Source organism: Hemicordylus capensis, chromosome 6 (genome assembly GCF_027244095.1).
Source record: "Hemicordylus capensis ecotype Gifberg chromosome 6, rHemCap1.1.pri, whole genome shotgun sequence".
Classification (NCBI taxonomy): domain Eukaryota; kingdom Metazoa; phylum Chordata; class Lepidosauria; order Squamata; family Cordylidae; genus Hemicordylus; species Hemicordylus capensis.
In genome coordinates, this window is record NC_069662.1 from 102,176,547 (window position 1) to 102,203,656 (window position 27,110).

The window sequence follows — 27,110 nt, forward strand, 5'->3', positions numbered from 1 at the left end:
TGTGATGCTGTCCCCCTCTACACACATTCATTCTACATGTGGCTTTTAATGAAAATGGCTAATTCTTAGCAATATGATGTAATTTCTGTAAACCTAGCAAAATATATGTTACCTAGCTAGGTTTCCTCCACCTTTTCACCTCATGCTCACAATTGTATCAAAGTGTAGGAGGAACTGAGATTTAATTTGGAAATGGTAAGCAGAGCAAGAAAATAGGATTTTAAAAAATCAATATTGAAGATCTGGGGAATTTAATCACAAGATTAAGAAAGCGGGAGGTGGTGGAGAATCTGTTCCACATTGTTTCAAAAGAAATTAGCTGCATGTGCAATAGTTTTGCTCCAGGAAAAAAATTCTAGATTATATCACTTGGCCGCCGCCACTCATATTTTGTACACCACCCAGGGAATTTTTTGTATGGGCTGGTATAGAAATGTAAGAAATAAATAATAATACGTGATCCAGGGTTTCAACTGCTCATGATTGGCAAGGACAGATCCGTTCTGCATGGGGTCTTCAGGTATCTCCCTTCCAATAACGCCAGTGGTAAAACATTAAAACTTTCAGGTGATTTACTGTTACTAGATTGTAGAGGTATTTTGCTGGAGAGAGATCTTTGCTATAATTTCTAACCACTGGGCAGCAAGAGATCATACTATTGTCCCTTTGAAAGCCAGTGTCCCTAACATGTTGCTTTATGGCCTCCTTTGCCTTGGGGTAGGGTAACCCAATGACACCAAAGCTGGAGGCGCAAGTCTTTCTCTTCAAGGGTTCTCATTCAGTCTGAATAAAAATTATCAGTCAAAGGAGCTAAGCCTCAGGGCAAAATGTCAGTTTGAGCCAGAAATTGATCTTAATTAGCCAGGCCTCTAGTGAAATAGACCCAGATTCCAAATGGAGGGCAGCATTCAGTGCACAACGTGGTACACCAAAAATGGCCCTCAGAAACTTGGACTGGATTACCTCCAAGGGGCAGCAATCTCTATAGACACACGACTGTACACCATACAGCAGTTGTGTGACAACTCTAACCTTGGAATACCCTAAGTGCAAGAGGGATAAACAAACCTCCATTCTTTTTTTATTCACCTCCATTTGAATTTTTTTAAAAATCTAAGAAATAGAGCTATGCTTCTTTGAGCACTCTCCATGGCATGTGCAATCTGGTCTCTCCAAGAGCCAGAAGCCTGAAAAACAACCCCCAGAAATTTATACATCCTAACCTGTTCAATATTGTGGCTATTAATCTTCCATCTAGGTTTGATTGAACTCTAGCAAAACCCATAACCTTTGTTTTAGAGTAGTTGATGGTAAGCTTTTCTCTAAGCAGTAGGTAGCAAAGGCCCAACCTGGAATATTATCTATCTAATTTGATCATCAGATTAAATAAGAATATCTGGGCTACTGGAGCAGCATATTAAATGCCATGCTGAATCACTGTTGTTGTTGATTGACTTCTTCAGAGGAATGAAATTAACATATTCTTGACTATTTCTCAAAAAGCAAACCTCCCAAGAAAACATTTGCTACCTACTTGCTGTACAGATTATTTTATAAACTTCCATATTGTATTTACTACTTAAAAAAAACTCAGGTATTCCCCAATTCTGAGCTAGGTAGCTGGCTTCTGATATCAAAATCATTATAAGCAAATCATTTGTAGCGGATTAAAGCCTTTGTCTCAGAACAAGCTCACGTGAGGGAAGAAATGCTGAATCATCCCTGCCAAGCTGCCTGGCTTGGCTTTTCCTAAAACTCTTCTGTACTATTGGTAGGTTCAAAGCTGCTGCCACCACCCGCTTATCAACAGAGCTTGAACCTCCCTGGGCTTGGGGTGGAATCCCAGGGAAAACTCTCCTTATTTTGCTATTAGATAAGTACAAAGATCTTCCACATGCAAGCCTACACATGGTGAGAAAACTGATAGCTGCTTAATGCCTGAGGAGATGTGTTTGAACCAGAGAAATCCTCCTTTAGCTCCCCACCCCCTTTCCTGAGTTATTTTCCTATTCCCTTCCCCTTTTTTGGAAGGAATGCTATTCTTTTTATTAAGAAACTCAAAAGCAAGGGAACCTCCTTTCAGACTGGGGATGGTCAAGGAGCAAGTCAGACATATGTGCAAGTCTACGGCAAGCAAGGGGCATACAAGAGCAGATGTAGCACTTCTGCCTTCAGAACAGAGACCATCGCAAACATCCAGACTAACAATGCACTCACAAAAAAGTGGCCATTGTCACACAAAGGCTGAGAAGTGATTGCTTATTTCTTTTTCCCCTCTGCAGCCCCGTGTTCCCCTAAAAAATATCCCAGAGCATTGTAGGACCCTCAAGGACATATTTTTGGGAGATACAAGTGATTGTGGTTGAGGTTCACTTGCAGTGGGAAGAGGAGAGATTGCCAAAAATCACCCTTCCCTTGTCCTCATCACATAACACACAAAAAAAGCTTTAACATGAGGAGTGCATTAGTCGGGATGCCAGCCAATAAGCCTAGCATACTTAAGCCAGTTTAATAGTTAAGGTCTTCACCAGGGTGCTTTCCGGATTAAACCCTACAACAGTGCCACTACAGATCTGCTAAGTGTGCTTCCATACTTCCTGTGTTGTGACACCGCAGACCCTGCACTGACAGCATGATGCCGTTCACATTTGCAATGCCTTCTTTTAGTTTTTATCATTGCAGGGGCGTATCTAGGGTGGGGCAGGCAGGGCACGTGCCCCGGGCACCACTTGAAAGGGGGCGCCATTTCTTAAAATTAAAAAATTGGGGGGAAATGGCCACCAAAAACAAAATGGCCACTGAGCATGCTCAAATGGCCTCTGTGAGGCCCTAGGCCATGCCAGGCCTTGCAGAGGCCATTTGAGCAAGTGTGGTGGCCATTTTGTTTTCAGTGGCCATTAAAAAAAATTTTTTTTTAATGACCACTGCACATGCTCAAATGGTCCCTGTGAGGCCCTAGAGGCCAGCAAAGGGAGGGGGGAACCTTTGCAGACCCCCCCCCAATGGCCTTTAGGAAGTCCCCTGAAGGAGCTACAGGTAATTTTTTTAAATTGTTTTTTAAATATAATATATGTCACTATACACATATTCAGACTGGCACTATGTACAGAGAATCAGGCTTGTGAATAATGAGCTGAAGTTTATGAGCTAGGTTGTATTCATTTGCTCTTACTTTGCTTCTTGTGATAAGTGAGTTAAATGTGATGTCTTAATAATATGGATATTAATGGTGAGTTTGTCTTTGAATCAGTGAAATCCTTAGTTAAGGTCCACTGGGAGTTTCTTGCTCTTTCTCTCATTTTAACTGTCTTTCTGAAATACTAGAATATATTCCAAGCAGTGACATAGTTTTCTCTGCATATTGTTTAATTATTTTCAGAGTATCTGGGAAAAGTCAAATTCTCCATTTATTTGTAAAACTTATGTAATAGTGATGCTACAATGCAAAGTAGAGAATTAGACAGGCACTTCTATTTAGTTTTTCCAAGTACACCTCCACATAATATTTGGGTATTTCATGAGCCCAAGTATACTGAAATTTGTAGTTTTCCAGCATTTTTTTGGTTTGGCTACATCCACTGCTAAATAGTTTTTGAAATATTAAAAGATTAATGAGCTTGATTTGTATTTTTCAGCTGATATTATGGTAAAGTTATCTGAAAGATGGGTGTCAGATGTTTGGACACGGGGTGCAATTTCAGTGCTTGCCCTAGGCACTATTTTCCCTAGATATGCCTCTGTATCTTTGTGATATAGAGCTACAACGTTGCATGTGCTTTGCAGGGAAATAGCTGTATTTTTCCATTATAGAGTTTGACTTGAAAGAATCGTATTGAAAACGAACCCCAGAATCTCAAAGCATTTGATCTTTGTTGCAGCATGTAATCTGGAAAGTGTCCTGGTTCTAATGGTCACTAGCAGAGTTCTCAGTAATATATTATACTTCCCAGGATCTTTCAGGGGAAGCCCTGATGGTTTAACAAGTATGAAGCAGATATTGGTTGGTAGTATAGATAGACCCAGTAGCAAGTAGTTAGAGTCCCTGAACTGCAATAGCCAGGGTTGAAAAACAGGAGGAGGGGGACTACCATCAAACTAAGAGATGTGTGGAATTCTCCAGAGGGTGGCATTTCTAATAAGAAAGAAGACAAAGGAGAGGTTGGTGGCAATTAAAGATAGAGAGGGGAAAAGAGAAGAACAAGGAAATCGGAAAAGGAAGAAAGGAAGGAAAACAAATGAAGAAGGCAGGAGAAACGAAGAGGAAGAGGAAGAGGAAGCAGTGGGTTGTTTGTTTGTTTGTTTGTTTGTTTGTTTGTTTGTTTGTTTGTTTAATGGATTTTTATACCACCCCAAACCAAAGTCTCGGGGCAGTACACAATAATAAAACAATACAAACAAATAAAACATTAAAATCAATTAAAACTCCAAAAAGCTGCCTAAAATGAGAACAATTTACAAAACTTAAAATTACAAAAGCTAAAAGGCCTGATCAAAAAAATGAGTTTTCAAAGATATTTTTAAAACCGCTAGAGATGGGGAGAGTCTTATACCAGCGGGAAGTGCATTCCAAAGTCTTGGAGCGACAACTGAAAAGGCCCGTCCCTGAGTGGCCACCAAACGACTTGAAAATAGCCACAGATGGGCCTCCCCTGACGAACACAGTGGATGTTGGGGATCATGCAGAAGAAGACGCTCTCTTAAATACCGTGGGCCCAAGCTTTTTAGGGCTTTATAGGTTATAACCAGCACTTTGTATTTTGCCCAGAAACCTATTGGCAGCCAGTGTAATTCCTATAATATAGGAGTAATATGGTCTCGATGAGATGACCCGGAGACCAATCTGGCTGCAGCGTTCTGTACTAATTGTAGTTTCCAGACTACATACAAAGGCAGCCCCACATAGAGCGCATTGCAGTAATCAAGTCTGGAGGTTACCAGCAAATGTACTACAGTTCTGAAGTCATGAATCTCAAGAAACGGAAGCAGCTGACGGATCAAACGAAGCTGATAAAAAGCACTTCTGGCCACTGCCTTGGCCTGAGAAACCAGGGAGAGGCGTGAATCCAGAAGCACTCCCAAACTGTGTACCTGTTCCTTCTGAGGAAGTGTGACCCCATCTAGAACAGGCAGGTCAATATCGTTTCCCGAGTTACAACCCTGCACAACAAGTACTTCCGTCTTGTCTGGATTCAGTCAGTTTGTTATCCCTCATCCAGCGCATTACCACCTCCAGGCAGGCATTCAGTGAGGAAATGCCTTATCCTGATGAAGTTGACATGGAGAAATAGATTTGGGTGTCATCAGCATACCGATAGCACCCAGCTCCAAATCCCCTGATGATCTCTCCCAGCAGTTTCATGTAGATGTTAAAAAGCATTGGAGACAATATGGAGCCCTGAGGGACCCCATATAAAAGCTCAAGTTTTGAAGAGCAACATAGTTGTGCCCAACTATGACAGGGAGCATTTAAACTTAGCCACAGCAGCATATGCAACATCTTAAAGTGCACACCTATGAGTTAATGTAGTCAAGTGACTATTTTAGGAAAATGCTCTGGTTGTTGGATACAAGCCTCTCATCCCTGAAAATGCTTTCTTTACATTTGACGCATAGGCATCCAAAGAATGTCCTATGCATTGTGTATAGAAGTGTAGGCGCTTCGAAGAGTTTGCTCTCATGGCAAAGGGTTTTTCTGTGGAGGCCGAAGGCCTCTAGGAGGCACTGCTGTATCATCTTGCAGTTCACGAGGAACAAGTGTTTATTAGCCCTGGTAATAATACAGTTAGACTTTGCTGCTTTTGGCAGGACATTTTGTTGTAAACATCTGGACCATACATTTTGGTTGAATGGCATTTGCTTGCAACTGGCTTTGTTTATCATGGATCAAACAACCTAGCTAATAGCACTCAGGCTAAAGGGAGGGAAAGATTCTTCATCTAAAAGCTTCCCGGCTGTAAAAGCAGCCTTTGTTGGAACTCCTATCAGCTCCCAATCTGTATTACCAAGTTCCTGTGTAGCCTCCCCACTTGTCATCACTTGTCTCATTTGCCAGAAATAATTGGCCTGATTAGGCCAAGCATAATTCTCAGAACTGCAGTCTGGAATCTCACCCTTTCATCTTGCATAGCAGATTAGTGATGTGCAAGTCCCCTCTGGCTCGCTCAAAAAGCAATTGGACTTTTCAAGTGTTCCTTCCAAATATTCAGAAAACCTCAAGGAGCTTTTCAAGAGTTCAACAGAGATGACTGAAATGCATAACTGTCTAAATCTCAGGTCCACCCCCGTCCCGGCCCCGCTGCTTTCCTTCAGGGGGAGAGAGAGAGAGAGAGAGAGAAGGCTACCTTGGAGGAGGACCTAACAGGCAGAGCCAAGGACTCACTTTAACATAGTAAGAGAGGCCCTGTAAGGCATCTCTTTAGCTGAGTCTGATGCAAGGGGCATCATTTCCCTGCTTGAGATCAAAGACTTGTCATTAGAAAGCTGTGCGTCCTGTGATCCTCAGCAGAAATTGACACTCCACATTTCCTTTCCAGCAAATTAGAGGCCTGTGGTGTTTTGGGTTAATCCATTCCTTGATCCAGGCCAGCTTTTGAATGGGGCTTTAGTTACTTACATTCCAATCTTTGAGTAGAGGTGGGTGGGGCTAACAAACAACCAGCAGCAAGAGCACAGAGAAGCAGTCTGCACTTGTCTCTCTGCACATAACATCTGTTTCATTCATCTTCCTGATTCCACTCCTCTGTGTTGTCCTTGCATACCACAACTATTTCCTCTGGATTCTACAAGGCCTTGTGGAGAGCATCCACGGTCGCTCTCCATCTCCTGTTACTCCTATCCTTTCCTACAGTAAGGCTTTTCTTCCTTCCTCTCCTTTCCCTTTCCTTCTTTCAGAAGGTGGAGGAACTGGAAGGGAGGGCTGGGTACTAGTGGAAGGGCTGGGTGCTAGTGGACCCCGCTCATTTCTGACCCACCTCAAAGGCTGGATCCAAGTCAAAATGGAGCTAGATTTTTCAAGCAGAGGGCATTGCATTTCAAGCTCTCCCTCCTTCAACTCTTGCACCATCCTTATAACAGCAGATTCAAGGCTGAATCTAACGTCATGAGTTTCATTCACACAAGTGCCTCCAAAAGTCACTCTCATTAATAAGATTATGACGTTAGAATGATTTGTTCATGTTTCTTCTCACAGGTTTGATGCATGCATGCTGAGAGTCTCAGAGATATTTGAGATACATTTTTGAAAAGCTGGGGACCCAATATTATCAGGTGCAGATCACCCAAGCAGGTCAGAAGCAACTCATAAAAATGTGTGCTATACAGGGAAGAGCCTCGTTGGGAATTGGTTGGGTATACATGGGAAAACATCTATGGCTAGCTATGAGCAGGAAAAAAACACAATAGCTGTGATCAGAAAAATGCATACACCAGGCAATCATTTTTGTCTCTTATCTCAAAAGTGCTAGCTGCCAACCCATTTTGACCCTCTTCTGGATTCTGGGGTAGATTTCCACCCCCAGATATGTAAAGGTGTGTAAACAAGCAAACTACTGCACTCCCAGGTATGCTCTTGTCAAACTCTTTTCTGTACTCTGGTACATAATATATCCACAAGTAAGGATATCTTATTAATAAAAATTATGTTAATAAGTTTGTAGTGAATGGCCTCTCCCTCCCCTAAAGAGTGAACCAGAAGTGAACCCTGTCTTGACCGACAGGCAGTGACCTCTAGGGATCAGCCAATCAGCACACAGTGGTCGGGAACGAGAGGGTCTTGCGGCAGGAAGAAAAGGGTTTCTTTGTTCTCAGTTGGAGCCAGGCACGGCTAACAGGTTGGCTGGCCAGGAAATGGCTACAACCAGGAGGACTGCAATCCTAGGAAGTTAGGATTGCAAGTGCCTGAAGTCCCTACCATGGATTTGGTGAGTTCAGGAAAGAAGCCAGGGCTTTGGCTTCAGGGAAAGGTTTAATCTAGGGAACCGTTTGTTAGTTAGCTCATGTTAGGCTTTCTTATTTTAATTTGGTGTGCCTTGCATGACCTTGCAACTGTTTTACTGTGTTTTATCTGTAATGTAACAAACTAAGAGTAATGGAGCCGGCCCCATTCCAGCAGGGTGTTGTAAAAGTCTCTGTAAACTCTTAAAAGGGGCTTTTTGTATTTTCTTATATCTATGTTCTTTACAACAGGGTAACCTTGATTTTTAAAGTGTGCTGCCCCAATATCACATGAGGGTGCTTTTTGAAGTATTCTTGTAGTTACTGAGTGTTTCTTTTGCCTGTAACTAAAAGCTGAGAAAGTCTCAGATGGAAGCAGTCTGTAGTATTTGAAATAAAGTTCCTTTTGTCCTTTGCAATTTTAACCAGTCTTTTTGAGTGGATTTTTTAACACAGGAAAAAGCTGGAAAGGGCTTTTTGTCTCTGGTGCAACACACATCTCAATTTGATTGCTCAGCAACTCTATGTCATGAGCTTACTCAACAGAAGATGCTAGCCAGAAATCTATGACACAATAGCCAGTAGCTCAAGTTTCAGTTTTACTGCTAAATAGTCAGCTTTAACAGTCTCACCAGGAAGACAGACGTGAGGAGTGAGAAGCCCATATTCCAAAGTCACAATCTCTCCGACAAAAGCTCCAAGCAGATTTGACGTGTTGTTTCCAGCAGTTTGCTCAAGGCACAGGCTGCCTGATTTATAGTCAGCAGACACGTGCACTTAATCAACACTCCACCCCCGCCAACTGCCATAGATTAAATCCAGCTCCTGCTGTCTTCTCGCCAGCCAACTACTCCTCCATAATTCCCCCACCTACTGCTGACATTTTTCCTGTCTGTGTCCTCAAGGAGATAGTGGCCATTCAAACTCTGGCTCAAATCCTGACCCTTCTCTCCAAAGATCACCCGGCCTTGCTGACCCCTCCTGCACCAAACACTCACCCTGGCCGGTCTCAATTACCTCCCTATTCACATCACCGGCCTGCTCCTCCTCAGGCACCTCCCCACTTTCTATTAAGTTGCCTGCCTCCCACTCCTCTCCAATGTCCTCGAGCGGGGGCATGACACTCTACCAAGTTTTCTCATCATGTGTAGGCTTGCACAAGGAGGTTTTTGTGTACTTTTCCAATAATAAAGAGAAAGAGAGTTCCCTGGAATTTTGCCCACACCAGAGGGGATTTAACTCTTGCTTCCTCCTTTCTGGGTGAATCAGTGTGAGGAACTGATGCTGTCTCTGATTGCCATTTCTTCTTGTCATGTAACCCATTATTTCTGTACCTTCATCTGCCAGTGAAGGTACAGAAATAATGGGTTACATGACAAGCAGAAATGGCAAAAGATGGTCTACAACCAGTCCATCACTGGCCCAGTGCAGACATCATATGTGAGCACACAGGGATAGCATGTGAAAAGCAATCAGAGACAGCATCAGTTCCTCACACTGATTCACCCAGAAAGGAGGAAGCAACATCAGGAGATGGTTTGGTGTGGATTCCTGACATGTTAGATGAGCCCACCCTGGAACAAGGGAAGACCTGGCCAGAGTGAGTGGTGCTGGTCAAGAAATGGGAGGAAGCCAGGCAATGGCAGGGACCAGCAGATGCTGGTGTAGCAGCCAATGTGAACAACGTTGGTGAAGTGAGGCTTCTGATGCCTGAGAGCCCTGGGATATGAGAATCTAGGCTCCAGAAACACTGAAAGGAGCCTTGGCAAGTAGGTTCATCGGGGAAGGACAGGGGTGGGGACAGGCCTTTGAAGGGAAGTGTGGATGAAATAATTACATTTAAGGATGTGCAGGTCAATGATGAGGTGGGTCCTCTGGTGAGAGGCCAGGCCCAGAGGAGTTTACTAGTCCAGCAGGAGAAGGCAGTGAGTGAAAAACCGCTTTTGTCTGAAATCTGAGAGAGGGCCATCATGAACCCTGAGGGAGGAATCAAAATACTGCCTGAAGCACCATTGCTAGTCAGAGTAGACAATTATGACTCAGTAGACAGCAGCTTCCTATGTTCCAATGGAAGCACCTTGATGTGACAGAACTGAATGCGTATCTTGGCCTGCTAGTCCTGGCTGGTGTGTTTCATGCCAATCATGAAGCACTGCAGGGACTGTGGGCAGCACATTTGGGGCCTTCCTGCTTCTGTCCCATGATGCAGCTGAGATGGTCTGAGGACATCAGAAGTAATTTAAGGTTTGATTAAAAAGCCATATTACAGGATAGAAGAGTGATTGCCAAGCTGGCAACCATTAGAGATATCTAGACCTTGTTTGTGCAGCAGCTACAGCAGTGCTATATTCCTGGGTCTGGCCTAACAGTTGATGAGAAGCTGTTAGGTTTCCGAGGTGCTGTCCCTTCTGGAAACACATGCCAAACAAACCAAAGAAGTATGGTTTGAGAAAATAGTGGTGCTGTGATTCAGAAACATCCAACCCACTGACAGGAGATGTTTACCTTGAGAAGAAAGCTGGTGGACTCCACAAAAACAAGTATGCCTGCAAGTTGTGCACCAATGTGTACAGCCATGGAACAACACTTGGGGCTGGCACATACCCCCAAAGATGCAACTACATTCACAAAGGGAGCCACTGCCACCTGTGTTTGGCTTGGATGAACAGAAGATGTTGGTATTGTGTGTACCCAGGGAGTGTGTGCCCAAGGACAGCTAACAAGAAACTAAGCAAAATATGTAATTCTGGGAGACTGGCCTATAGAATTCACTTGACCAGCTCCCAAACCATTGATAATTGTTATTAAGTCAGTCACAGTGTTTCCTTCCAGCTGAAATGTTGAGAAATGAGATATTGGATCCTCAGTAGTGTGGTGTAGAGAACTCACATTGTCAGTGAGTTGTGATGTCACACAGGATGCCATGTTTGAGATGTGTGGGTCACCACTGCATCCACCTAAAGTGAAATGCTTAATTATTGGAGGTTCTGTGGCCTGGAAAAGTTATAGGGCATCCAATGTAACCAGTGGGACTACTTGGGAGTATGAAGCTACTAATGTATAAAAAAATCATAACTCTGGATTACTTGGATTCAGTCATCTGCTGCTGCTATCCATTTCAACTTGCTGTATTATCATGTGACTAGGAGGGCCCAGGCTCCCTGCAGTCCTATACAAGTAGGAAGCACCTGCTGACTGGCTGGCTGGCCAGCCAACAATTGCTTTTGCTTTATGTCGCTGCCTGTTTCTTGGTTCCCTGGCCTGTTTTGCTTAAATTTTTGACCTGCCTGACTCTTGTTTTAGACTTTCAATTGCTTCTTCTGATTAAATGTTTTAGACTAACCTGCTCTATTGGGTTTTACTTTGCTTGCCCTAGACATTGCTTGTAACCCACTGGTGTATCTCAAGCATGAAATGACTTATTCTCTCTAAAAGAACTTGGATTATGAAAAAACTTGGATCCTGTCTCCAACAGGGATGTGCAAACAGGTTTTACATCGAGCCTGTTGGGTTTGATGGTCCGATATCAAACTGAAACACACACACCCGGCCATTCAGGGGGTGCGTGATTTTTTTAAAAATTAACCCCCTCTGGGGGGCTTCTCTGAGGCCACAGGGGGTCTCTGGAGCCTCTCTCCCGCCAGCCTCCATTATGTGTCAAATTGCCCGGTTCAGGTGGTCTTCGGCCCATTCCGTGCCCCACCCCCATAGTGGCAGCCATTTTCATGACCCAGCCACGCAGAGGCCCAGTGGGCATGCACAGCGGCCTTCAAAATGGCCACTGCCATGGGGGTGAGGCCCGGAATGGGCTGAAGACCACCCAAATAGGGCGATTTAACACATAATGGAGGCTGGTGGGGGGAGATGGAACCTCCAGAGACCCCCTGCAGCCTTGGAGAAGCCTCCTGGAGGGAGGGAGTAAAAAAAATATTTTTAATAGTGAACTACCACCCCCAATTTCCAACTCTCAAATATTCCAGTCCTAACTCTTGAAAATATCCAGAGGAGCTTCCATAACCACCCTGGGTAGCTTATTCTATTGCTGTAATGTTCTCAGAACTGGAAGATTTCCCCTAAATGTAGCCTAGGTTTGCTGTCTTGTGATTTAACTCCAAAGCTTCATCTCCTATTCTCAGTGGATAAGGCAAACGATTATTCCTTCTTTTCCTTCCTGCATCTGATACATGTCAATACCTACACTTAACCTACTATTTTATTTATGCTAAATGTATTCACTTCCTACAGCATTTCCTCTTGATTTTGTTTCTAGGCTATTTTATTTCTTGCAGTCCCTTTTATCCTTCTAGCTTATTAATATTGGCTTAAACACAGTATTCCAGATGAGTAGTTTTACCCATAATCAATTAGCCCCCTCTTGTGAATTTAGTTATTTTTACATTTCTATTCCACTTCTTCTCCAAGGAGCCCAAAGTGATGTACATGGTTTATGTTTATCCTCACTACAACCCTGTGAGGTAGGTTAGACCAAAAGGTAAGTGACTGACCCAGTGAGTTTCATGGCTGAATGGGAATTTTGAATTCCCAATCCTATTCCAACATGATAACCACTACACCATGCTGGCTCTTATGACCATATCATATAATGTCCATATCCAGAAAGAATATATATGGTAGATAAAAAATAGTGCTGAGACTTACCTTGACTCGGTCGATCTTCAACAGTGCAGATCTCAGTAATCATCTTCTGCTTAATAGTCTGCAGTACTTCAAAATTCTCCACAACAAATATCCTTTGGGCATTACCAGCAATTCGAAGCAGCTCAAAGGAGTTTTGGATCCCTATTCCAACTGCAAATACATTGATCCCATCATTCCTTAGAGCAATGGCTGCCTCATCCACCTCATCATTGGACTCCCCATCAGTCATGACAATGAGGAACTGCAACACTCCTTTGTTCTTACGGCTCCCATTGGAAGCCTCAAAAAAGCTCTTGACAAACCTCAGTCCCTTGCCAGTGAATGTGCCTGCGTTTAACTGGGCAATGCTATCAATCTTCCCCTTTATGCCATCGTTGGTGTAGAATTCATTGAGATAAAATTCTTTCTGAGGATCACTGCTGTACTGGGCCACCCCAATCCGGACTTTGTCCTGAGCAATGATGAAATTATCCACAATGTCCTTCATAAAGGTCTTCATGACCAAGAAACTATGCTTCAAGATGCTTTCTGAGCCATCAATGAGAAACACAAGGTCTGCCTCTTGAGTGCCACAAGCTGTGGAGAGAAAAATCCACTTTGCTATGAGAATTGAGGCCATGCTTTGCACCACCACCACCCCCTGCCTCAATGAAGACAGGACACGCTTAGTTGGAGTAAATGAGGGCCACTTTATTATAGTATAGTGATAACAAGACTTGCAATGAGGTCCCCACCTAATCTGAGTGTGGGTACTCCTCGGTGTGGTGGCCCCTGTTAGTGAAGGGCGCCCCACACCAGGGCGAAGGGCTGGATCCTGATTCGGTCAGGCTCCATGTCCTGACCTCATCTCACCACGAGGCTTCCCCCACTGAGGGGTGTGTGTGACCGGACACCCCCCCAACCCAAGCCGCCAAGGCCTTGGGCTAGTGCACCATGACACACAGCCCCCCGAGTGGGGGCCATTTGCAGCCCTCCGAGCAGCACGACTCTGTCGGGCTGTTCCTTGAAAATTATTCACAATTCCATTCATAAAGGTCCTCATGGCCAAGAAACTATGCTCCAAGTTGCTTTCTGAGCCATCAATGAGAAACACAAGGTCTGCCTCTTGAGTGCCAGGAGTGCCACAAACTGTGGAGAGAAAAATCCACTTTGCTATGAGAATTGAGGCCATGCTTTCCCTCACTAAGCAAGGAAGGTGTGAATTGGTCCTCAAATCACTTAGGCTGAAATTCGAAACATATAATAGGAAGCAATTTCCAACATGAAATTTGCTTCTAAGGGGTCTTGCTCAAGCCCAGGATATTATTTGACAATAATCCTATAGAATTCAAAATATTTCTTCATTCTTGAGAATTGAAACTTTTGACACTAGATCTTTTTATCCTCTAGTGAATGCCACTTAGCCCTCAGTGCAGGCTGAAAATCTATTTAACTCTGAAGAGATGGAAGAATTTATTGGATATATAATCCAGCTTGATCCAGTCCTGGTTTTACTAAGTTATTTTTGTGAGAAGAATATTCCAGAAATCTGGAAATATTTAATAGGGCTGCATTTCACTGCTGCAAAGTTTCAAAGTGTTAAAAGACAGGGGTACGAGCTGGCCGTTCAACCAGTTTGGCTTGAAGCCAGACCAGATTCGAGCCAACCCAGCTTGGGTTTGGCCAAACCAGGTCCAGTCTGGTTTGGCCATTGAGCCGGGTTGGCTGAGCCAGCTCACAAGCTGGCTTATTGGATATACTTGTAAAGGGAAATCCAACTAGGATTACCCCTTTACAAATAAAGGGGATTCCCTAGTCAAGGGGGGAGGGGAAGGGGAATCCTTTACCTTTAGTTTCCCATGGGCGGGGGCTCCTTTAACCCCCACCCACCAGCCTCCCAAATGACAGGTCAGGCCGTGCAGAGGCCCTTAGAGTGCATAATAAAACATTAAGCATCCTGTCATTCAGATTTGGATTTATAAACATTCTTTCATTGTCTTTTAATAAAAGCCTATTGTTAAGAGTATTGAAACATTGGAATAAAGGTAAAGTTGTGCCGTCGAGTCAGTGTCAACTCCTGGCGACCACAGAGCCCTGTGGTTCTCTTTGGTAGAATACAGGAGGGGTTTACCATTGCCTCCTCCCATGCAGTATGAGATTATGCCTTTTAGCACCTTCCTATATCACTGCTGCCCAATATAGGTGTTCCCCATAGTCTGGGAAACATACCAGCAGGAATTCAAACCAGCAACTTCTTGCTCCCTAGGCAAGTTACTTCCTCGCTGCGCCATTAGGTGGCATGGTAAAGATAAAGTGTGCCATTGAGTTGAGGTCAACTCCTGGCAACCACAGAGCCCTGTGGTTGTCTTTGGTAGACTACAGGAGGGGTTTACCATTGCCTCCTCCCACGCAGTATGAGATGATGCTTTTCAGTATCTTCCTATATCACTGCTGCCCGATATAGGTGTTTCCCAGAGTCTGGGAAACATACCAGCAGAGAAACCTAAATGACCTGTTCAACTTGTGTTTATAGTTACCTCATGTGTCTGTCAATGGTTATGAATAATGCCACTATGAGTGCTTGTTTGCATCTTGCCTCTTCTTTATATTCCAGTTGTATTTATAACATTTTGAGAAAAATATCCAAAAATAAAATATTTTTAAAGCTTGCATAAAACCTCCTGTTCTCCATCTTAAGCCAGTCACAAACTGTAATTGTTGAGGCTTCTCCATCATGCCTGAGCCATTTTGGAAGGGCGGTATAAAAATTAAATAAATGCCTAACTTGCATTCCTCACCCGCCCCCATCCCATTGTTTTGTATAACATCCAGCAGGTGGGTTCACATGTATGGCAGCCCTTGAGGTTGGGGCCAGTTGCTAATTCCCTGGGAGGGCACACTCCTGGTGTGAGCCACTATTTCTACTCCAGCTTCCGATATGCCAAGATTGGTCGTGTCGTGAGAACACACCAATCCCAGCATATTCTGCCACACTTCTGTCACGGAACCCAACATCTGTAACTTGAAGCACATGTAGATCCAGATGCTTTGCAGAAGCTGCAAAAGGACTTATGATAGTTAAATAAGTTTGGTCACTTTGGGCCTGAGTTATAATCAGAAGTATAGATATTTTAATTGGCTATTCTGTGGCAGTACAAATCATCTGAAGCAAGTGCTAATCATTTTTGTCTGTGAGCCTTTTGCTTTCACTGGTACCATGTCCAATAGCTAGTGTTTAAGAAACTAATGATAAAGCAACCAACAACAACAATCAATTAGCAAAGCTCATTTTGAAGTTCACATTACCTGATCTGGAGTCATCACATATAACATGAGTTATGTTTTCATGCAAATTTTCCAATGCATTGTAACTTGGAGCAAAAAACCATCTTCCGTTGTCACCCACAATTTCTTCAAGTTCTGTTACCCTGGCCTCATCCATCCCAATGGCCATGACATTGATGCCTTCTTGCTTCAAAACCTCTGCTACTGCTGGGAGATTGTGTCTGTCCGCTGGCGAAGTTGCCTCATCAGTGATAAGCACAAGGAGCCGGGTGACTCCAAGAGCTGATGTACGACCACTGTAAGCTGCACCAAACCTTTCTCTGGCAAAATTCAGTGCTCTGGCTGTAAAGGCAAACCCTTCCACAGGTGTCAGCTTTGAAATGGCTTCTCTGACTCCAGCCTTTGTGGAGTACTCTTTCAAAGAGAATTTCTCTTCTGGAAGGGTGCTAAAGACGATAGTCCCAAACTGAACATTGTCTTTTCCCACCACAGAGTCATTTACAACAGCCTCCATAAGTTGCTGTATACCCTTGAATTGTAGTTCTGTAATATCTCTTGATCCATGCACGACAAACATGATATCAGCAACTTTTGTTTTTTTACACACTGCAAATGAAATAAAGGGACATTGTTATAATTTCTACTCTCTTTCTTCCATAACCAAGTTGTGTTGGAGATGGAGTTCCAATGCATCAACCTTTTGTACCGACTATCCTAATGACCACTAGGGACATTGGGAGTAGAATTAGTTAGTGAAGGTCTCCTTACCTGTCCCTGCTTGCCTCTACTCTATGACCCCTGCACTGACTCCTTGGAAACCTCCTGTAGTGAGTCAGTCCTCTTCCTTTCCTCTTAGAGAGAAGATGGAAACATATCTCTCTCCCTACCTATTCATTATGTAGCTGATAGATAGGATAGGTCTTTCCAATCTTAAATATATTTCACCAATAAACTAGTTAAGTTACTTAGACTCTGGCCAACACATTGGAAGAGGTCAGTCTACATACCCATACCAAATACAGGAGACTTAGATTGCATAAACCATCACACAATATCCTTAATTTCACATGCTAGCAAAATAATGCTCAGAGTCATCCAACACAGATTAGAGCCCTACATGGAAAGGGAGATGCTGGATGTTTAAGCTGGTTTCAGAAAAGGCCAAAGAACAAGAGACATCATTGCAGATGCATGCTGGATAACTGAGGAAGCCAAAGAATACCAAAAAAAAAAAAAAAGTCAATGTGTGCTTTATTGACTACAGAAAAGCCTTCAGTTGCATTGACCATGTCGTTGTGGAATATCCTTAAGAAAATGGGCATCCCAGAACATCTCATTGTTCTCATGAGAAACCTATACACAGGACAGGAAGCCACAGTCCAGATGGAACATGGTGAAACAGACTGGTTCCAGACTGGCAAAGGAGTAAGACAAGGCTGTATACTTTCTCCATATTAATTCAATTGGTATGCTGCACATACTGAGAGAAGCTGGATTGGAAAAAGATGAGCATGGTTTTAAAGTTGGAGGAAGAAACATTAATAACCTGCACTATGCTGATGACACCACTCTGATAGCTGAGAATGTGGATGATCTACAAGCTCTACAAGAGAGCCAGTGTGGTATAGTGGTTAGAGTGCTGGACTAGGACCAGGGAGACCTGAGTTCAAATCCCCATTCAGCCGTGAAACTAGCTGGGTGACTCTGGGCCAGTCAGTTTGCTCTCAGACTAACCTACTTCACAGGGTTGTTGTGAAAGAGAAACTCAATTATGTAGTACACCTCTCTGGGCTCCTTGGAGGAAGAGCGGGATATAAATGTAAAATAATAATAATAATGAAAGTCAAGGAGCACAGTGAAAAAATGGGACTACAACTAAATGTAAAGAAGACCAAACTAATGACAACAGGTACAGCAACCAGCCTCAGAATTGATAATGAAGACACTGAAATGGTGGATAGCTTCTGCCTTTTAGGATCGACTATTTATTTATTTATATTCGATTTCTATACCGCCACCATTCTCAAAAATGGCTCAGGGCGGTTTACACAGAGAAATAACAAATAAATAAGATGGATCCCTGTCCCCAAAGGTCTCACAATCTAAAAACTACAATCTAAAAACTTTAATATTAACAGTAAAGGATCCAGAAGTCAAGAAATACGCTGCTGACCAGCACTTGGTAGGGTTGCAATGAAGGCCTTGGAAAGGATATTTAGATGCCGTGACGTGTCTATACCTACAAAGATTAGAATAGTTCAGACAATGTTTTTTCCCGTGACACTCTATGGATGCGAAAGCTGGACTTTGAAGAAGCAAGATAGAGAAAGTATTGACGCTTTTGAACTTTGGTGTGGGAAAATACTTTTGAGGATACCATGGACAGCCACGAAAGCAAACAAATGGATCATAGAACAAATCAATCCAGAATTTTCACTCAAGGCACAAATGACCAGGCTCAAAACTATCATACTTCGGACACATTATGAGAAAACCTAGCTCCCTTGAGAAGTCCATAAAGCTGGGGAAAGTTAAAGGAAAGAGAAGAAGAGGACAACCAGCAGCAAGGTGGATGGACTTGATTATGACAGCAATGAATGCACCACTGAGAGACCTTAAAGGCCAAGTTGAAGACAGATCATCCTGGAGAGAATCTATCTATGTGGTTGCTAAGAGCTTATGTCACTTAATCAATCAATCAATCTTAGACTCTACAGCGATCTCCATGCGTGTTACTTAAAAATAGCTGCAACAACTAAACTCTGCACTCTGTAACTGGAGTGGTAGCTTCCTTTGTGCTTTGCTAAATAATCACAAAGCCCAGCAAGTTGTTCCTTTGGTCCTGGTATTAAATCTTTCAAAATATGAATAGAAAAGTTGGCATAAAATGGAAGAAGCCAGGAAGCCTCTGGAACAGGGTGATTGAATATAAAGGAGGACAGGACTCCTGTACTTTTAACGGTTGTGACTGAAGAGGGAATCTGGGCAAGTACCGCTTTTCGTATGAGGGTAAGAGAAAGCAAACCTGCAAAAGTCTCCTGTTCTACACAGCTCTTAAAGGGTACAGGAGCAGCCCTGTCTTCCTCGGCATTTGGTCATTCTATGAGAGAATTCATAGTTTGGGATACATACCATCCTTGGGGTTGCAAACTTCAAACAGGATCTCCTTATCCAAAAACTTCAGGGAATCAAAATTATCTTCAAAAAACACATTTTCCTGAATGCCCGCCATCTCTAAAAGTTGGGTGTTGTTGGCTCTTAGTATTCCAATGGCATAGATAGTGACTCCTTTATCTCTAAGGGCTCTGGCAGGCTTTCCCACTTTGTCGTCTGATTCTCCATCTGTGAGCACTATCAGATACTGCTTTACTCCCGGACGCCCTCCTTTCGATTGGTCAAAGTGAGGAGAGGCAAAGGCTAGAGCTTCCCCAGTCTTCGTTCCTTCTTTCATCTGCTCCATTGCAGAAATTTTTTCCCTCATGTCAGCCTTGTTGCTGAATCTGTTGAGTAGGAACTCTGCTTTCTGCTTTGAGCTATACTGGAGCAGTCCAACCTGCACTTTATCAACCCCGATGTCAGACCTGTTCACAATCAAGTGTATGAATTCCTTTGTCTTCTCAAACTGATCTTGTCTCATACTTTCAGAAGTATCAATTAACAAGATAATGTCTGCTTTCAAATTCTTACAGGCTAAAAACAAAACAGAAAGGAAATAAGAGCAATTGTACTAAACTAGTGGTTGGTACATAAACCCCTGGAAACTTTACACACAGGGCTTCTACCCCAAATCGCCTGAGAGTGTGTGCATTCACACACCAACCAAACTTACCCTGAAGTCCCTTTGAGATTCCTGGACCCACTCCACTCACAAATCAGGCTTTGTGATGCGAATTCTAGCTTATCTCAATGTATTTCCAGATTTTTAAAATGCTGGTTTTAAGCTACTTTTTCTGAAAATGCCGGAGCAAATAGGGAGAGGCACTGAAGTAGACTTAGTAGCATGATAAGAGGGATGCTCTCTTTAGACATGCAGATATCGCTCTTTAGGAAGCTCCCCCCCCCATTGGCTAGAAGGCAAACAGGAGGCATGCCATGTGAATTTGTTTCAAAACAAACTTGAGAGCAAAGGGGAGGGGCTGCTTCCCTCAATGCCGCGAGTGTAGTTCAAAGTGGATTCACTCAACATTTACCCCAAAGCATGACTCCATGTGTGAATAACTCCCTGGGGATACTTTTAAGGCTTGTAAGAGTGCTCAAAGCTCTCCTGACTCACTGACTAATGATTAGGATGCAGCTCCATTGCCTCCTGATAAGAGGATTTGACTATTACAGTCATTTACTTTCAGATTAAATTACTCATGAGTAGTACTATTGAAATTACCTGTGCTATTAATTTCAATGGGAGTACTCACAAGTAGACTGAATGCAAGTCTGAATGTAATAGTCTGTCTTGTAACTGTAAAATAAGTGTGTGTTTGTGTGTGTGTGCACGCGCATACACACACAAAATGGGGCACCTGTACTGAAGCTTTCAAACAGAAGGGATATACTTGTTTTTAAAAAGTTTTTAAAAACCCAGGCTATACAGAGATGCTAAACATTCCTTCTGAATAACAAGAGAAACCACAACAATAGAAAACAAAGCATCCTGTGGTTCAACTCATTATGTTCAACAAGCACTTCTCATCCCTAATTGTCACAGCCCAATGTCACTTGGGTTCTAATGCTGTCAGGCAATACTCTGCTCTAAATCTTACTACATGACATGACAGAAATTAATAAGGTTTTCCCAGAACCTAGGCCATGGCTCAACTTTGCATTTCTCAAATTTTCATCATTTACACAAATATAAGTTTTCTCCTCCAGTTTCCTTCAGAGCATGGAAGTTCAATGATTATGAATCTTTTAAGTAATTCTTCCCCCTAGAGCATAACTGCTGATGGTGCTGCTCTGAGCTCGCCTCTCACTGGTTGCAGCTGCCACTTAAACCTATAACCAAACCACAGTTGTAGCAGTGGATGCATGCAGACAACACAATCTTAACTTCTAACAGAGGTTTAGGACAGTGAAATGAGGAGTAATCCCAGGTCCAAATTTCAGTTTGGGAAGTAAACTGGACCCTGTTATCTAGTTGTGAAACCATGGTTGCAGGCATTCAGACATCACATGAAACCATTCAGACATCACATGAAACCGGAGTTACAGGTTTGCCAACAACCTGTAACTCCAGTTTCGTGCAATGTCTGAATGTGCTAAAATTAAACTTAGTCAAGCTACTGTCTTTACATGGTCATGTTTATGGGGACAAACGATGTTAATGTTAAAATGTGTTCACTCAAGTTGTTCCTCTGGAAACGAATGCATAGCTGGTAAAGAAAAAAATACCACTAGTGCTGTTACTTTACTGCACGTGGTAGTTGGCTGCATATAATGAAATCTTTAGAAGGCCTGCTGTGATAAAACTTGAGAACCCCCCATGTGGAAAAACTCCTTACCCTCGGGAGAGCAGATATCACGTACAATGTCATGTTTGATAAGCTTGAGGGAATCAAAGTCATTCACAAAAAACATCCGGTCTTTCGTCCCAGCTATTTGTTCCAATTCTTTTTCGACGGCATTCTTGACACCAATGGCATATATCGTGATCCCTCCCTGTCGCAGCTCTTTTGCTGCATCAGTTACCTCATCCTGGGATTCACCGTCTGTAATAATGATGAGGAACTGGGGAACTTTGTCCCTGGCAGCCCTTTTAAACAGGCCCTGCATGTATCGTAAAGCATCTCCAGTTCTAGTGCCGCCACCTAGCTGTTGGATCACCTTGATGGCTTCCTTTAATTGTGCTGCTGAGTTGTACTGATTTATCAAGAATTCTGTTTGTGGAGCGCTTCCGTACTGAACCACCCCAAAACGAACGCTGTCGGCGCCAACCTGAAACAAACTGATCATTTCATTCATGAAGACTTTCATGTCGTGGAAGTCATTTGGATAAATGCTGCCCGACCCATCAATCAGGAAATAAATGTCTGCTTCCTCTGTTTCCTCACAGCCTATCAAATAAGAAACCAAGAGTGAAAAGTAGAATGGGGTCTTCAAGTAATGCTTAATATGAACAAACACATGACTAAACAGAATGTTGCAACATACTGTATGACTTACTCTTGAAGTACAAAAATACCATAGGTGAAGACAGACAACTGTTTTCCAAGTGATAACTTACCATGATGTGTGTGCAAGTACTTAGTTTGCATCCAACCGATTGTGTGTTGCAGTGCAAATCATGGCCTGCTAACTGGGCAAAAGGGCACTTTTTTTAAATGGTGGCTTTCTGATGTGTAGCAGGGGGAGAGCAACTATCCCTTTTCAGCCCAGCATAGTGTCTCTCCGGTGGTGGTGGTGGTCTGTGTGTTTAAGATTGTGAGCCCTTTTGGGACAGGGAACCATTTTCTCATGCATTTGCTATGTAAACTGCTTTGAGAGCATTTTTTGGTGAAAAGCAGTATATAAATATACTATTTCCTATAAAGCAAGAATAAAAAGGAAAGGAAAGGTTGTGCTGTTGAGCCGGTGTTGACTCCTGGCGACCACAGAGCCATGTAGTTTTCTTGGTAGAATACAGGAGTGGTTTGCCATCGCCATCTCTCGCTCAATATGAGATGATGCCTTTCAGCACCGTCCTATATCACTGCTGCCCGATATAGGGTTTTCCCATATTCTGGGAAACACACCAGTGGGGATTCAAACCAACAGCCTCCTGCTCTCTAAGCAGGTTGCTTCCCCACATTTAAAGTGCAGCATAGGTCAGTAGGAGGGGATGTTGAGCTTTTCTTTCACCCATGCACTACCATGTAAAATCACATTTCTCCAGCCACCAGGGTCAAGATAAAGACAAAAGAGAGAAGCAGAGCACATGCAAGGGAAGGATTTCATTTCATCTCTCATCTGCCCCCACATCCCTCTTCTTTATACGAAATTAACACAAGCTGCACTATAATTCATGGGTTGTGCTACTGTATTATTGTGTACTGTATTATTGTATTATTGCTCCATTGTATTATTTATTTATCTGACATATTTTTATATCGCCCAAAACGTATGTATATGGGCAGTTTACAACCAGATAAGAACAAAGGTAAAACATTAGTTAAAAACAAAAACAAGAAATTTAAAACACAGCAATTAAAAAAAATTTAAAAACCATATTCTAAAAACAACATTAAAACAATATCAGTTAAAAGCCTGGGTGAACAGATGTGTCTTTAAAGATTTTTTAAAAATTGTTAGAGATGGGGAGGCTCTTTTTTCACTAGGGAGCGCATTCCAAAGCCTCGGGGCAGCAACGAAGAAGGCCCATCCCTGAGTAGCCGCCAGACAAGCCGGTGGCAAAAGCAGACGGACCTCTCCTGATGATCTCAATGAGCAGTGGGGTTCATGTGTTATCTGTGTTATGGGCAGATTAGTAGGTAATGGGGCACTACTGCAAGCCCAGAATAATTTATGAACATCCCAGTGGTGTGTCTGAGTTCACTGAAGTTTATCTGGATAGAATCCAGGGATTAATTGTGGCTTTTACCTTCTTTGACGTTACGGGACCGCACTGGAATGACAAAGGTTTGTGAAACAATTTCAGTACAAAGTCGTTTCTTTATCTTCCATCCAATATTTGATAACTGCAAAAAAGATTCTAGGTTGGTGACATGTTTTCTTGGGGGATGAGATGCAATTTTGTACAGCTGGCCGCTTTCTGAGATATTTTGGATCCCCACAGCATACACTGTAACTTTGCTCCGTCGAAGCTTGGATGCAGGTTCAGTGAAGTTGTCTAGTGACTGGCCATCAGTGATCACCACAGCCAGCTGCTGTACTCCTTGATCCTTCCTGCTACCTGCCTCCTTGGTGAAAACCTTTTTCCTCAGGAAATCAATGGCAGCACCAGTGTATGTTTGCCCACCACGATATGGCAACTTTTTCAGATAGTTCACAGCTTCTAACTTGTCATCAAATGTATGGAGGTCAAACTCTAATCTTGGCTCATCACTGTAAAGTACCAAAGCAACACGAACATTAACTGGGGAAATATCTAAGGCACCAAAAACTCTGAGCAGAAAAGTCCTGATCAGCTGGAAATTCCTTTGACCAATCCTGCTGGATTCATCCACAAGGAAGACAATGTCTGCTACAGTTGCGCTGGAACAAACTGAACAAAATAAACAAAGAGAAGGATTACTGCATGGTAGATGTGAGCAAAAGGCATGCAATAGCTGTTCAAGCCAGTTTGGCCACAGTAGTAGCAAGAGACAACAGGCAAAGGGAAGAGACTCAGGGTCCGCTAAACTACACCTTATATTAAGTGTAGACTGATCAGTTTATTTGTTTAGCCATAGCCATAACAAAGATATTGTTGGAGAGGCAGCTCCTGATGGCATCGGCTCTTAGCACCAGCAGCCCTAGGGGCATTGGGGTAGAGACAGCCAGTAAGGGCATCTCCCCCACTGACCATGCTTTCTCTGCTAGACTGAGAGTCTCAGGTTTCATTCTCTCACCAGAGTGCTTTCCAGATTAGACTCTGCAATGGCATCACAATGTATCTCTGAAGTGTGCTTCCACACTTCCTGTGTTGTGACACCACAGTCCCTACGCTGACAGCAGGGTGCCGTTCCTATTTCCAATGCCTTGTTTTGAATTTAATTGTTGTGATACCGTGCGATAACATCGTATATCCGGCATTAAAAAGTTGCTGTTTGGGGGAGTTGTTAGTTTTTGCAAGACTGCTCCCCCTGCTGGGTGCTTTGCTGTTTATGTTTTGAACACAATTTGCCTGAACAGAAGCATTTTGCCACTGTTGAGCAGCTAATGTGGCAAGCACCTTGGGGAGAGAAAGAGACTTTCAGCTTCTCCACTTCCCCACTCCCTGTATGTAGCTAGCCATGCGGCATGATAGGTCTTAATCTATCTCTGATAGATTTCCTAAATAAACTACTTGGAATTTCAACTCCATGTCTCCAGGCAACATTAATTAGCAATGCTCCCTCACCTGTGCACTTCCGCTGTAGCTGAGGCAGATAGAGAACCACCACCCCCTCCCACCACCCCACAAGCTCTGCAACAGATATGGGACTCAAAAATTAGATAGTTAAAACAATGACCAAAAAAATCATGAGGCGTTCAAAAACTGAAACATTGGAACAATTACTTTGTGTCAGCTTGCCACATACTTTGATGGCAGAAACTAAAAAGCCAGCTACTTTTCTAGTAATACAGATCTGGTATTGGCAAATAAATACATAAAATAATGTAGTGCTTCCCAAGATGGTGGCCTCCAGGTGTTGCTGAACGACAACTCCAATGTTTGTAGCTGGGGATGATGGTAGTTGTCGTTCAGCAACATCTGGAGGCCCCTAGGTTGAGAACCACGGGGCTAATACATTCTACTAGCATCAGGTTTCCCCAAACTGCGGCCCTCCAGATGTTGCTGAACTACAACTCCCAGCATCCCTAAACATAATTTTTTGTGGCTGGGTATGCTGGGAGTTGTAGTTCAGCAACATCTGGAGGGCCGCAGTTTGGGGAAGCCTGTGAGCTGAACCAGTGTACAGCATCTGCGCCGCTAGTCTCTCCTCACTGCTTCCCCCCCCCCTCCGCCCCAATCTATTCCCAGTCATTTTTGCCCATTGGCCGCCTCCTTTGCCAGGGCCCACCTCCTCCACCACCGCTCTCGCCCCTCCCAGCCCCCATGCCCACCACACCAGCCCCAGTTGCTGCACCAGCCTCCACCCGGCCATTTTCGGGAGCCCACCGCCACCGCCCGCCCAGCTGGGCTCCTCTCAGCAGCTCGGCTCAGCCGCCCACCACCTCTTCTCCTCTTGCCGCCCCTCGCTAGCCACCCCCAGCCGCCAGAGCAGCACCCCCTCGGCCTCCTCCTCCAGGCTCCTCCAACCCCCAACCGACGTTTCCCTCAGTCCCGGACTCACGCAGCATGTTGCAAGAGTTCCGCCGCCAAATCCTGGGCACGCATGGTCCCAAGAGAATTAAATATATAGATTAGATGTGTAGCTTGGCTGTGTATGAGGTGTTTCTCCCGCTCCCCCCACCCCGCCCTCCCAATAAAAAGATTATACAACAGCTACAGGGAGGAAATTATAATCAGGGCTCCAGCATGTGGGGAGAAGGTATTTAAATCTTTCCCTTGTGTTATAAGTCCAGATGAAAATGTCTCCCTGTTAGTCGCTATTAGCTAGCCCTGGGAATGAGGCTTCCATTATTTATATGGAATTTTCTATTAACTCCCAGGGTTAATAGCAGGTGCAGGGGGCATTTTCATCAGGAATATCCCTCCCTATATGCTGTGGTCCTCATTCTTCCACTCATGGCTGCTATTTAAGTTTCTTTTTGGAAATTCACACAGGGTTAAACTACACGTGTAATGTAACATGTAGTTTGGTTGTTATTGTTTAAAGTCTGCTCCAACATGGACAATTTGGGATCCTAGTGGCAGTGTAGAGCAAAAGATCTGTTGGGGACGCCTTACACAAACTCTTCACAATAAAATTTTGTGTAAGAATTTAATTAATCTAAAAGGCAAATATCCAAAGGACACTAGTTTTCCTTCAGCTCTCTTCCTTCATCCAGGACATTTTCAAAACTATGCATTACTCAGCAGGGGAGACATGTCTTCTGGTGAATTCTAATTATATTTGAAGGGGGGGGCTACATCTACATTACATAGGAGCATGTGGTAAATGCACATTGGGAAATTGTGACTGGATGCAACTGCCTGCATTCAATACATTCATTTCACTACATGCAAGACAGGCATGTAAGTGCCTATCTTAGGAACATAGGAAACTGCCATATACTGAGTCAGACCGTAGGTCCATCTAGCTCAGTATTGTCTACACAGACTGGCAGCGGCTTCTCCAAGGTTGCAGGCAGGAATCTCTCTCAGCCCTATCTTGGAGAAGTCAGGGAGGGAACTTGGAACCTTCTGCTCTTCCCAGAGTGGCCCCATCCACTGAGGGAAATATCTTACAGTGCTCACTCATCAAGTCTCGCATTCATATGCAACCAGGGCAGACCCTGCTTAGCTATGGGGACAAGTCATGCTTGCTACCACAAGACCAGCTCTCCTCTTGCACTTACCAGAACAGCCCCCTTCCTCCCCTAGCCCAGTTTTAAAAATTAACATTGCCCCGCAAGAGATCAGAAGCAAACCCAACTGCCACATAAAGTGTGAATTGGCCCTATGCCATAACCCAAAA

General features: G+C 43.5%; 1 protein-coding gene across 4 annotated transcripts in view; it reads right to left on the bottom strand.

Moving 5' to 3' along the window:
- The window catches only part of LOC128331672 (collagen alpha-6(VI) chain-like), a 130,595-nt gene that overhangs the window by 74,280 nt on the left and 29,205 nt on the right, over positions 1-27,110 (bottom strand). For all 4 annotated transcript variants that reach the window (XM_053265375.1, XM_053265374.1, XM_053265373.1 and 1 more), the window contains 5 exons: positions 23,426-24,049; positions 21,351-21,902; positions 18,988-19,545; positions 15,877-16,461; positions 12,592-13,167 (listed from right to left, as the gene is read on the bottom strand). In XM_053265375.1, the coding sequence (XP_053121350.1) occupies positions 12,592-13,167; positions 15,877-16,461; positions 18,988-19,545; positions 21,351-21,902; positions 23,426-24,049 (2,895 nt within the window). The remainder of the gene's footprint in view (positions 1-12,591; positions 13,168-15,876; positions 16,462-18,987; positions 19,546-21,350; positions 21,903-23,425; positions 24,050-27,110) is intronic.